Below are 12,847 nucleotides of genomic sequence, written 5' to 3'. Positions count from 1 at the left end.
TAATTAATTGGGCCTTTCTCAGTTAAAAATACAACACGTGGTAACGCGTTATTCACGCGTTTTACTTTTCAACCGACATAAAACGTTTATTTATAGATTCCTTGCCTCTTCGCATTCGTTTACTTTTCAATCGTTTCAATTTCTGAAAAATTCTCTCCTCTCTCAACGCAAAACACCAAAATCCAAATTTAGGGTTTTTTTTTCTTTTTTCTCATTCTTCGATCGATCTCTGTAAACTTTGTTGAAATCACGAAGATGGCATCAACCGGATCCTTCTCTCATCAAAGAAACGCACAATTCCGAAACGCAAACGGTGGAGCGACGCTGAAGAGAGGAATTAACGACGATCGCGGTTACGGAGTCGGAATCGGATATCGTCAAGAGGAGCGGAACCGTTACGCGCCGCCTCAGAAACGTTTCAGATCGCAACCGCAACCACAACCACAACAACAGTTCCGATCTGGCAAGAATCCTCTGTATCATCATCCTCATGGTAGTAGTAATAATAACATGTCTAGGGTTTCTTCATCTCAATCATATAACAATTACGGTGTTGATGTGATTGCTTCTAATTCAAGTTTCCCATTACGTAACAATGTTTCTTCTAACACCAACAATTATCAGAAACCCTTTGTTGGTTTTGGTAATAACCCTAACCCCCAAATTGTTCCGGTTCCATTACCGTATCGTAAGCTTAACGATGATGTCGCTTTAGATTCGTTGCCCGAATGGGTTCCTATTCATCATCAATCTGTCTCAAGAACCCTAACTCCAAATTATCCTGTTCCAACTACGAATTTTGTGCCAGACACAACTGTTCAAGCACCTGTTTTTACGAATTATTCTAACATGGCTTCAGTTGTGTCACAATCTATGTCTCAACCAATTGTTTTGAGCAATGAATTGATAGCGTTGCTTAGTGTTCTTAACAATGAGAATGAGAAAGAGAAGCCAACTTCAGAAGCAAGTAAACCCGGTGAATTGCCTCTTGGGTTAAGCTTTGATAACCCATCATCACTCAATGTGCGACACGAATCTGTGATTAAGTCTTTGTATTCTGATATGCCGAGGCAATGTTTATCGTGCGGGGTTAGATTCAAGTGTCAAGAAGAGCATAGCAAGCATATGGATTGGCATGTGAGGAAGAACAGGACGGCTAAACCCGTTGGGAGACAGGGTCAACAACCGAAGAAGTCGCGGGGTTGGTTAGCGAGTGCTTCCTTGTGGCTCAGTGCAGCAACTGGAGGAGGGATGGAACAAGCGGCGAAACCATCTTTTGGAGGAGAAACGCAGAAGAAGAAGGAAGAGCAAAAGCAACTCCTAGTGCCTGCGGATGAAAACCAGAAGAATTGTGCGTTGTGTGAAGAGCCGTTTGAAGAGTTCTTTAGCCATGAAGATGATGATTGGATGTACAAAGACGCAGTGTACTACAACAAGAATGGTCGTATAGTTCATGCAAAGTGTATGCCTGAACCCCGACCTGCAAAGGAATCGAGAGAGCTGCCGAGGGTAATGTCTGTTACAGTTCCATCGGTTGCGAGTGCAATAGTCTGTTGATTGAGATTTATCTCTGTTTAAGTCATTCGTTTTTTTTAAGTATTGTACATGCAAGGTTCAAGTTGTAAAACAAATTCAAATCAATGAAAACTTCTTTTTTTACTATATCATTTCTCTTTACTTCTATGTGTCATTTTGGATATACATAAGCTTTTTTATATCTCTGTTTTAATCGTTACTCAAAACAGAGAAAGTTGATGATTTCATATATGTTGTACACTTGATAACAGAGACATAAGTAAATTTGTTTGCACAAATTTAATCACCTAAGCCTAACAAAGACACATACATAACATATAATTTTTTCTATATAACAAAACTAGAGATTAAAGTTTAAACTTTAAACCAACAATTCTTAGATTAGAGCTTAAGAAAGTGGATACAACCTATAAACAAATACCACAGATACAAAAAAATGACAACAACAAGAAGAACCGTAACCACAAAATCTTGAGGTTCTTGGATTCTCACTACTTCTCCGGAGAGAATTTATGGTAGGAGCTTCTTCATTGACGAGGAGAAGAAAGTTGCTGTAGCTTCTCATTTTGATCTCACTACTTTGGCAGTTATTAACGTGTATTTTGAGTTTGTTCCAAAAAAAGAAAAAAAAAAATTGTGTTATGCTAATTATATAATATATAAAGAAGTCGGTTTTGCATATAATTACCAAACATCTTACATCATTGGAGACGGTAGATCCTCGAATTTTGTCGTTGTACCCAACACAAACGTTCAGGTACCTGCATTTACGGATTTTTTCTGTTCGATGAGTTGGAATCATTCGAACATGTGTCACAACTAGATATACCTCAACCAATTGTTGTGGGAAACGATTTATCAAATTTACTTGCGTTCTTAACATTTAGAAAAGAAAACTCTGGAAGAAGTAACATTGATGAAACTCCTCTTGGACCAAAAGCTTTGTTAGTATGTGGTTGCTAAAAGAGCGACATATATGAATATGTGATAAAAATTTTGTATTCTCTGATATACCGGTGTAATGTTTTTTCTGTTGGGATATAATCCAAGTCCTACATCTGAATTTGAATAGACTATCATTAATATATAAAGGGTTGGGGTCAATACACTAATTGTTAATTGATTTTTAGTTAGAAACTCAAGATAAGCCCAAATTGCTTAGACTCAAATGTCAAGTTAAACACATGGATTGGCATGTAAGGATTTAAAGAAGAACAGAATGGCTCAAAGCCTCAAACGCACTACAAGACTATGCCAGAAATCGCGAGGTTGGTTTGTGACTTGTGAGCTTGTCGCTATGTCTTAGTGCAGAAATTGGAGGAGGGATTGTTCACAGTTGAAGCTGCTAAACAACGTTTATGAGAAACCTAGAAGAAAAAAGAAATTGATCCAATATAATCCACTACATCATAGCCCAAGTATCATATGTAATGTGGTCTTATGTATTTGGTATCACACTAAAAGCAAATATTTCATAGATAATCAATCAATTAATCACCACATATACTATACAGTTGCCTCAACGACCCTTTCTCGTTAGCAAAGAACAGAGAAACCTAATTAATGATGTTACATTTTCTTCAAGGCGTCTAAAGTAAGAGTAACTTACACCCCAAAAGTGAGCAAAAAACTCACGGCATTATTTGTTTATCACAACTTTAGCACTCACCAATATTGAAAAATTCGTTGGTCAAATTTTGTCTGAAATTATGAATCCGTTGCCTAGGCACCAAAACAGTTACTTATTACTTGACTTTTGTTTTGTTGATAGTTTTGTAAGCCGATTTGGTCAAAATTGCAATTGTTTTATAAGAACTACATATTTTATCTACTTGAAGAGAGGGTTTGTTTCGTCATTTGAGTTAGTGCATGCTGCACCAAGGGTTGGTTAGTAGATGTGGGATGCTTTGTTTGACCACTTACTAAATTTAACCTCTATAAATTAAGGGAATAAGGCCTACACCATAAAATTTTAGTAACTTATAGAAATTTTAATTTATCGATAAATTATTAATTTATCAATAAATTAATAAAATAATAACTTATGAAAAGATTTTTTTTCTTCATAATTTTTAAAAAATTATATTACAAAATAATATATTTTGTTATGATTCACATTTATATAGAATTTTTTTCATTTATAATGTTGGCTATTGTAATAGGATTTATGTGAATGGTTGACTTAATTGTCTAGGTGAAAATGATAAATATTAGAAGTTTAGAGTTTAGAAGAAATTGTTGGTATTATCTTTCATGGTAATGATGAAATAATAACATTTTGCAGTGCTTTTATAACCAAATACACGTAAAAAACACAATTAACGCAACTAGTACTCTTTTCAATTTTTGGATGTGATTTGAAAATACAACATTAAAAAAGATTAGAGATAAGCTCAACCTAGAATGCAAATTAAAAAATAGACACAAAAATGTGAGATTTGACAACCAGAAGCTGGATCACACCAAAATGAGAGATTTGACAAAATTGCATGGGATCTTCCCAATAAGATCAATGATGTTTAGAGTTTTCTAAAGTTGATAGAGATGAAGCAAACCAGAGCTGGAAAAAATCATCGAGAAGATGATGGTGTTGATTTCAGATGTAGAAGAAGGTTAGGTAGAGTTTGGATCTCTCACGATCAATTTCACTTATTTTAGGAAACATAATTTTTTTAAATAACGTATAAATGATGTTATTTATATTTTAAAAATGATTTTATAAGAAAGTACACGTAACAAACGGGAACATGTAATTCAAACAATAAAAATAATTATCTAAACCATTTCTAATAAAAAAACAAAATGAGATCATAAAATTTGGATAATTTAATTTAATTTCAATATTCAGATATAAAAAATGGATATGATATATATTGTATGTCGAGAAAGTACATAACTATCCAAACAGTCTTAGTGGTTAATGTATCGTTGTGTATTGTGTTGTCTATACAAAGATATATATTTTTAAAAGGTTGACTATGCGACATGTAATCAGTTACTTTGGAACGAGTACTTTGAAAATTTTGGATATTTTTTAAAACAGTTAAATATTTTTTGGATAATTTCATTTAAGTAAATATAAAAGTAAGTATTCAACGAGATATTTGTGTTGAAAGAAATGGTACAAGTAAGGAATATTTGCAATAGTAAAAGTACATGAAATATTGCCCCATCTTATACCATCTCTATATTTATAGAACAAAATCTCTACTTTGGAATAGTTATTTAAAAAATTTTGGAAACATTATTTTTTTCTCAATAACATGTAAATGATCTCATTTATATAAAAAATATGATTTTATAGAAAAGAACGTGTAACAAACAGGAACGAGTAATTCAAACAATAAAAATAATTATCTAAACTATTTCTAATCAAAAAAACAAGAAGAGATCATAAAATTTGGATAATTAATTTTATTTTAACTTTTAAATATATGAAAAAGATATGGTACAAGAATATGTTGTATGTTGAGATAGTACTTAGATGACATTAAGAGTCCCAGTAGTTAATGGGTCATTGTTTATTGTGTTGTTTGTACAAAGATATATTTTAAAAGGTTGACTATGCGACATGTAATCAGTTACTTTGTAACGGGTACTTTAAAAATTTTGGATAATTTTGAAAACAGCTAAATAGTTTTTTGGATAATTTCAACTAACTAAATAAAAGTAAGTATTTAACAGGGAATTCAAGTATCCTGTCTAAAGGTTTTACATAATCTTTATTAATAAACATCGTTTAACGAGTAATCATTTAAAAGATGGAATGGGATGGCACATGGAACAAGACGGAATGGGACGGTACAGATGGGACGAGAAGGGATGGGAGATGACATATTTCTCGTTCTAAAGTAGATTCGTCAATAGATTATATACACACAATATTCCAAACTAAAACCAAACTGAAATCTGATATTTGAATTTAATACTAATATTATACAAATACTTAATTTATGAATTTAAAATAATAAAATTCTAATTTACTTTTACGAATTTAAATTTTATATAAATTTTTTTTTGTCTGTGCACGGGTTATTACCTAGTTATATTTATATTTGTTATTAATCATATTTATATCTAGGGGGATTTTAAAAAATTCTAAAAATTAATCTAACACGTTGTAATGATGTAAAAGAAAGTAAAAATGAAAGTTTTAAAAAAGGGTATTTATAACAAATTCCCTTATATTTAACAGATGTTGTGACTGTTAATTCGAAACTGAATCACGGCTAGTCAGATTTAATAATGTGAGACAATGATTAGTTTGAAGGTGATTTATATAACTCACGGTTAACCATATTTGTATGAGTTTAAATTTTCTTTCAATTACGTTTAATATTTGTTGTCTTCATTATATTTCTTGCATTATAATATGGCTACGTGAATATAACAACATAATTGTTTTGTGGAAAAATACGTACAACCACAAAGCACGCGCGGTAGTTACAGTCATTGAAAAATTAAGTATCCGAACTAAGTGATTACTTTTCAGTTTTCAAGAGACCATAAGAAAACAAAAAAAAAGTTGTAAAAAAATTATAAAAAAAAGTAATGCAAATTTGATATGAACCGACGTATTCACGTTTTATTCTTTTCAAACCTAATGAACAATTGTTTATGTCAACGTTAACGACTTTAATTATATAATTAGAAGGAATCTAAAAAAATTTCACAGCTTCACACACACTAAATTTCAGAAAGTACTATTTTCAATCAAACCATCTCAACTATATATAAATAGTAACATAGCCACTTTTATAACACATTTTCACATTATCCAATCAAATAAACAAAACAAAACAAAAAGAAGAGGATCAAAGAAATGGGAAATAGCATAACTGTGAAGAGAAAGAAAGCTAAAGTGATGAAGATCGACGGCGAAACTTTCCGAATTAAAACTCCAGTGACGGCGAGAGAAGTCACGGCGGAGTATCCTGGTTACGTTCTTTTAGATTCTCAAGCCGTTAAACACTTCGGAGTTCGAGCTAAACCGCTTGAACCGAACCAAGTCTTGAAGCCTAAGAAAACGTATTTTCTCGTCGAGCTTCCTAAGCTTCCACCGGAGACTGATAATAATAAGCTTCCGTACCGGAGAGTTATGTCTGGGATCCACGTCGGCGCTAAGGAGAGGTTAGAAATGTTGATGTTGTCTCGTAGAACGGTTTCTGACGTCACCATCGGAAGATCTGACGGCGGAGGAGACGGGTTTGGACCGGGGCATACGAGTGTGAGGTTGAGGTTGCCTCGTTCTCAGATAACGAAGCTTATGGAGGAGAGTAATGATGATTCGGAGATAGCTGACAAGATTTTAGGTATATATATGGAGAGGTCCGGTGAGATTGGCGGCGGAAGAGTTGGTGTTGATAGCCGCCGGAAACTTGGAAGTGGGGAGATAAAAGCGCGTGAGGTAATTCTTGTTATTTTTTTACTTTTTTGAGTTTTTGGTCAAACGTTTTTACCGTGTTAATTAATTTTGTTCTTTCACCTGAAATTTCAAGCATGCAAATTAAACTTAAATCTATACAAGAGTAATACATCAAACGGAGTGATGAGTGTAAATAATTTTAACTAACTTGGAGTCGATTCCATGATCAAAAGAGTTGTATGAATATACAAAAAAAAATTGAAATTACAAAAAAAAAAAAATGATTATGTGTGTCAACTATCATTTTTTGGAGTGAAGTATTATTATATCCGGGAATTACGCAAATAGTTTATTGGAGTAGAGTTCCTAAATTGATGTAGAAGACAAGAAACAGAATTAAATCTGTTCGGCAATGCTTTGGCATTTGCTTAGAGTTATATTATTATTATTATTATTATTATTATTATTGTAACCCACTAAGTCCACTTGGGTACATATATGTAACTTATCTATTTATGTCATCTACCTACGTGAGTATAACGTAACTAATATATACAAAAACGGTTTGCATACACACACATTCACATATGTTCATGTTAATATAGTCAAACATTTTATCGGGGCAGGAGTGGACTTATGAATGGATTGACAAACGAACTCGTAAATGGATTCACATGTTCTAGAAATTGTGTATGTCTTAGTCTTAATACACTATTACATAGTCAAAAGATATGGTTAGAAACACATGGCTAATCAGGTCATGTAATATACTAATATCTAGGAGAAAAAGATTTGATGAAATGTTAAATTATACCAATGATCAAGATCCTCTCGATCATCAAATGATTTGGCTGTTTGTTTTGCTAATCATATATTATATATAAATTAATAATTAATTAAGAGTCAAAGAAATAACTGTATTAAATTAAACATGTGCAGAAGCAGGTGAGTTTCGCCGGAGAAGGTCGACGGGAGCTTCCTGTTCTATGGAGCAGAAATGAGAAATAATCATCAATTCAATTCGACGACATATTCTCTCTTGAAAAAAAAAAGCCTTTTAAAATTATATATTCTGTGTGTATATAAATCTTTTTATATAGCAACTAGAGATTACTTAGAACTGTTTGTTTTCTTTATCGTTAACTAGTCCTTTCACACTTTAACTTTAAGATATGTTAAAGTAAATTTATAGGTGCTAATGGACATGCCTGGTTGGGTGCCTACCCTACCAGTAACCAAATAATCAACGATCATTAGATTATGCAATCAATTTTTTTAAGATTAAAAAGTATTCTCAAAACGATTGGATTTTAAAAGAATCTGGAGATAAATCTAAAATGATAGTATTGCCTTTGGTACCAACTTTAAAAATTAGTAAAAAAGTTTTGGGCAGTCCAGTAAACGTAACTCGGTCTCATTAGTAGTTATCTCACGATTACAGAAATAACAATAAAAGAAAGGTAGATTCTCAAAAAATAGCACAAATTTTTTTTTTTTCTAAACTTAATACAACATTTCTAAAATTTCAAAAATAGCACCAATTAATCTTTTAAAATTAAATCCTAAATTCAGAATACTAAACCCTACCCCTCAGAACTATACCCTAAATGTGAATTGAGAACCCAAACATAAAAAACAAAATTCTATAAATTAATCTTAAATATTTTAATGTGGTAAATTGTGCTATTTTTGGAAATTTATGGAATGTGTGTTATATTTGTCCATAAAACTTGTTTTAATGCTATTTTAGGTTATTTCTCTAAAAAAAACTTAATTTAACAAAAATAAAAAGAACTTATTATAGTTACAAACTAATCACTGCCTGACATAAAAAAATTACATACATTTACTATAAACTTAAAATTGAAATTATAATACAATAATACATACATATTTTTGTAGTCTACACTACACTCTTATGATAAAAATACATGCATATGTAAAATGACAACTCCACTTGAACAGTAAAGAACAATAACTAACTATTCAAACTGCATCATTCAAATTCAATAATTTAATCATCATGCATGACGTAGAAATTCGTAACTCTTTAAGCCAATAACTTGGCTAAAACAACACTACCACACAACCGCTGAATTTAACTAGTACACTTTTTTCTTCCCAGTATGACTTTTAGTGAGTTTGTAAAATTAGGTAGGAGAGATGCGGACCAAAATACCCTAGTTTCTCAATTAGAGCAATGTTCATAATACATAGTCATCTACTAAAACATTCCAAAATTGTAAATCTTCTAACATTATTTTCGGGGTAGATGAAAACTAGCTGTTTTGTTTGTATGTATCATTAACATATCAACTCTCTTAGCCTTTTTTATGGGTGGAGAAGTCAATCTTCTCTTTTGCCACTAAAAAGGAAGAAAGAAAAATATGGTATATAGAGTGCTTTAGGTGCACCACCCTCCCACTAGATTTGCTAAGCAAGTCTATATCCTACTCAAGCGCCATAATGTATATTAATACATAATATTGACTTAAGTTGATAGACAAACGACTAATGTGAAAAATAAAGTATCACGTGGGTTTATAATTATCCACTTTGTCAAGATCTAGTCTTTGGTCAGTTGGTTGATGGGCTGGATTTTTTTTTTGTGATTGGGTCCATATTAGACAACTTTCGAACCATATGATACCATGACTCCATGATTGGGACCGAACAAAGGAAAAGCGGTATTTTTCCGAGTTTCTATAATCTTTAAGTTGGAGAATACTTTCATTCTTTAACTTGGGCTAATGAATTGATGGATTTAATATGAGAAGCTGAGAACCATCAATGACCTTTGAACTTTGATAACCAAATCTCTGATCAAGGTTTTAAATTTGGTGTCCAAAATTGAGTTACGACTTACGGGCATAACTGTGTTTTAATGTATCACATGTTAAGCATAAGACATGTAAGTTGTGAGAGAAAAAGGTATAAGGTGTGATGATGACGGGCCACACAATAAAATTTCAACATGCTTCTTAAATGGATTGATCATATTACTATATACTCCGAAGAAGAGGTTCTCAGTTAATTCACATAAAAATTGGGATATACATGGTAAAAACGTTTTCAAAGTTTCAGCATCCCCACAAATGAGAAATTTCTCTTTCGATACAATGTTTTGTGTACCATCTCATAGGTCATCCAATCATAATCTCATATTAGTATAACCTTTTTTTTTAACTTCTTAGGTAGTAACATTCCAATATTCTCTTGAAATTTACCTCGTATAAGGATCCCGCGGTTATAAATTCAATGACGTGAATCAGACAAACTTGAAAAACATTTTTTTTTAGGTTTGCTTTTAGAGACTTTCATGATTTTTGTGGTTCTTTGTGTTCCTTCTTTTCAACCCTCTCGAGATTTTTGTGTACCAATGAATTTCGACATGCATGGCCGGGCCCCGAAGAATTTCTAGCGTTACTGAAACACCCCAGCTTTTGTTTTGTCAGTATTAAATTGTTAATGTTAATCATCAATAGTTAGTTACCCAAGTTTTGAATACCGTTTCAATTGTTAATGTTAAACATCACAGATTCACAACGATCTATAAAACTTTCACCAATTAATGGGTTTCTGAACATGTTATGTTGCATTTTAGACCTGTGACAAGTCTAGTTCGGCAAATACTTACTTAAATGTATCAATGATCGTTGAGAGTACCTGAGAGAGCCTGAGGCCACTTCATGATTGGTTTAAAAAGCTTGTCGACCAATGACTAAAGAAAGCATACGATCTTTTTTATATCTCAACAGATTTGTTGGCCTATATACATACACAGGCTTTAGGAACTATTGGGCTTGATGTTTTGTTGTTTTCCCTAGAGCATAGACTGAAAGTGAAAGTACGTAAGAGAAAAGCCCCCAAGATATACTGAACTTATTTATTTACATAATCTTTCTTCCATGATTTTGTCTACACCGAAGAAATAAGCGTCTAGATTATGTAAAAATAAAAATAATTTTGATTTATATATGAGTTGAGTTCTATAAACCTCTCATTAATTCAGATATAATAGTAGTATTTTTTATAAAAAAAAAAATTAGCGATCAGATGCTTTCAAACTACAAATCCCTTATCTAGAGGTTAGACGTATTATATAAAAAGAAAGGATTAGACAAGTACTGAAACTTCGTAGTAAAATATATAACTAATGCAGGGGAAGTACGCACCCGAAAGTACTTCAAATTCTTAAGAGTCAAGAGACACATGCATAGATTTCAAATAAAGGCTATCTCTTCTAAAGATATTGTGCATGCATGTTTCACACCGTTATGTTTTTGTAATGTTTAGTTTTTTTTTTCTTTTTTTCTCATAAATTATTAGTTAGCTCCATCAATCAAGGTAATCTCAATCTAGTTTAATATTATTTTATTTTTAATAGGAAAATGTATAAAATAATTGAATCTTTGTAGAGATGGTTCTATCTAAATGAGTATACAAAAAAATAATGATGATGACATAAATGATGTTTCGCATTTCCGTATAATGATGATATAAACGATGGCTTGTGTTCGTATATATAGCCAAGTGTTGAATCCTTCACAAATAACATTATGCTTGTTTAGGTTGAATTTCATTTACAGTAGGATGTATAGAAACAAGGGTGAACTAGCTCAGTAACCAAAATAAAAAAATAATAGAAAAATATAGCACCATATCTAAAAAAATTAGAAAATCCGGATAAGGGTAAAGAAAAATTACCAGTTTAGTGTTTTGTGAAGTGGACAGGAACAGTGGCTGTTGGTTAGAGGAGGTGACCAGCGGTTGGAGGCCGGCTGACGGAGGAGGTGGACGGAGGCTGGTGGCCGGAAAACGGCGGCTGGAGGTGGTGGCCAAAAAACGGTGGCCGGAAAAAGGCGGTTGGAGGAGGTGGCCGGAAAACGGTGGCCGGAGAATGGCGGTCGGTGGAGGAGGCCGGTGGCCAGAGGTCGGAGGAGGTGGTCGGTGGCTGGAGGTCGGCGGCCGGAAATAGGTGGCTGGAGGTGGTATTAGTGGTGGATGGAGGTAAGGTGGTGGAGAAGTAAAAAGTGTTTGTATTATTATATAGAGTATATAGTGTATATATGGTTAGTTTTTAAATTATAGTATTTTTTTGGATACAGCCCAATTTCTCTAGAAACAATAAGTAATAAGAGGGAATTTATTAAATTTTCTTATTATAGATATATTAAACTCTCCTTGAACTCCATCCTATCATGTCTGTATATGATTTATTTTCCTTGTAATATAATCCCGTTGATAACTAAATATATTAACATCTTAAAGTTTAATTATATGCTAAAGTATTAGTGTGTTACTTTCAAATTTATTCATACAATCAAAGTATGTAATGATGTGTATAATGGGAAGATCCGAAGATGCATTTAAAGTGAAGTAAGTTGGAGAAAGTATGAAGTCCGGTTTATAAGGGATCGTCCATGTGCACGTATAAAGCCCTCTTTTACTAACACATTCATACGAACTTGTACGTGTTTATCTGTCTTCCTTTGACATTGATTTCTCAAATTATATTTAAATTAATCATGTACATGGATATATATATGCATGGGAATCACGTAGTTCTTGTAATAAATACATTGAACTGAATGTATAATAAGTGCCGGCCCAGCAATCAGGAGTGCCCTAAGCAAAAAATTAAAAATGTGCCATTTTAAAGCTTTTTACATACTTTTTTTAAGTCTTTTACATATGAGCTCTTATACGTATCCAACAAAAAAAAAACTTTTTATTTCTAAATAAAAAAGCCTTCAAAATTTGAAGCCCGAATCTTTGGCTTCAGTGGTTTCCCTTGTGGGCCGGACCTGTGTATAATCTAAAATCGAGCTAGCTAGAGTCCATATAGAAAAGTATTTATTTGTCCTATTCGATCTCTACCAACGTCGCATTTGTAGAACATATGCACTACAAATGTTCAATGATCGACATGAATTAATGATGTGT

The 12,847-nt window shown here is 32.5% G+C and overlaps 2 protein-coding genes across 2 annotated transcripts; both read left to right on the top strand.

Moving 5' to 3' along the window:
* The first annotated feature begins 113 nt into the window (after nt 1–113).
* On the top strand, nt 114–1,662 carry LOC104750430 (polyadenylation and cleavage factor homolog 1-like). The gene has a single exon (XM_010472223.3). It carries the CDS (start codon nt 256–258, stop codon nt 1,555–1,557), a length of 1,302 nt encoding a protein of 433 aa, XP_010470525.3. The 5' UTR covers nt 114–255; the 3' UTR covers nt 1,558–1,662.
* Nucleotides 1,663–6,207: 4,545 nt separating this feature from the next.
* Nucleotides 6,208–8,021, top strand: LOC104750429 (uncharacterized protein At1g66480). Its single transcript, XM_010472222.3, has 2 exons — nt 6,208–6,943; nt 7,841–8,021. The coding sequence occupies exons 1-2, from the start codon at nt 6,359–6,361 to the stop codon at nt 7,907–7,909; spliced, it is 654 nt and encodes a 217-aa protein (XP_010470524.1). The 5' UTR covers nt 6,208–6,358; the 3' UTR covers nt 7,910–8,021.
* Nucleotides 8,022–12,847: the final 4,826 nt, after the last annotated feature.

This window comes from Camelina sativa, chromosome 16 (assembly GCF_030686135.1).
Source record: "Camelina sativa cultivar CO46 ecotype springtype chromosome 16, ASM3068613v1".
NCBI classification, from domain to species: Eukaryota; Viridiplantae; Streptophyta; class Magnoliopsida; order Brassicales; family Brassicaceae; genus Camelina; species Camelina sativa.
The sequence above is the reverse complement of the archived record's forward strand: the minus strand, read 5'-3'. Positions and strand labels throughout refer to the sequence as shown.

Coding starts and splice junctions, on each gene's coding strand:
- LOC104750429 (XM_010472222.3), top strand. CDS start 6,359: ATGGGAAATAGCATAACTGTGAAGAGAAAGAAAGCTAAAGTGATGAAG. Junction 6,944..7,840: donor GGGAGATAAAAGCGCGTGAG/GTAATTCTTGTT, acceptor AAACATGTGCAG/AAGCAGGTGAGTTTCGCCGG.
- LOC104750430 (XM_010472223.3), top strand. CDS start 256: ATGGCATCAACCGGATCCTTCTCTCATCAAAGAAACGCACAATTCCGA.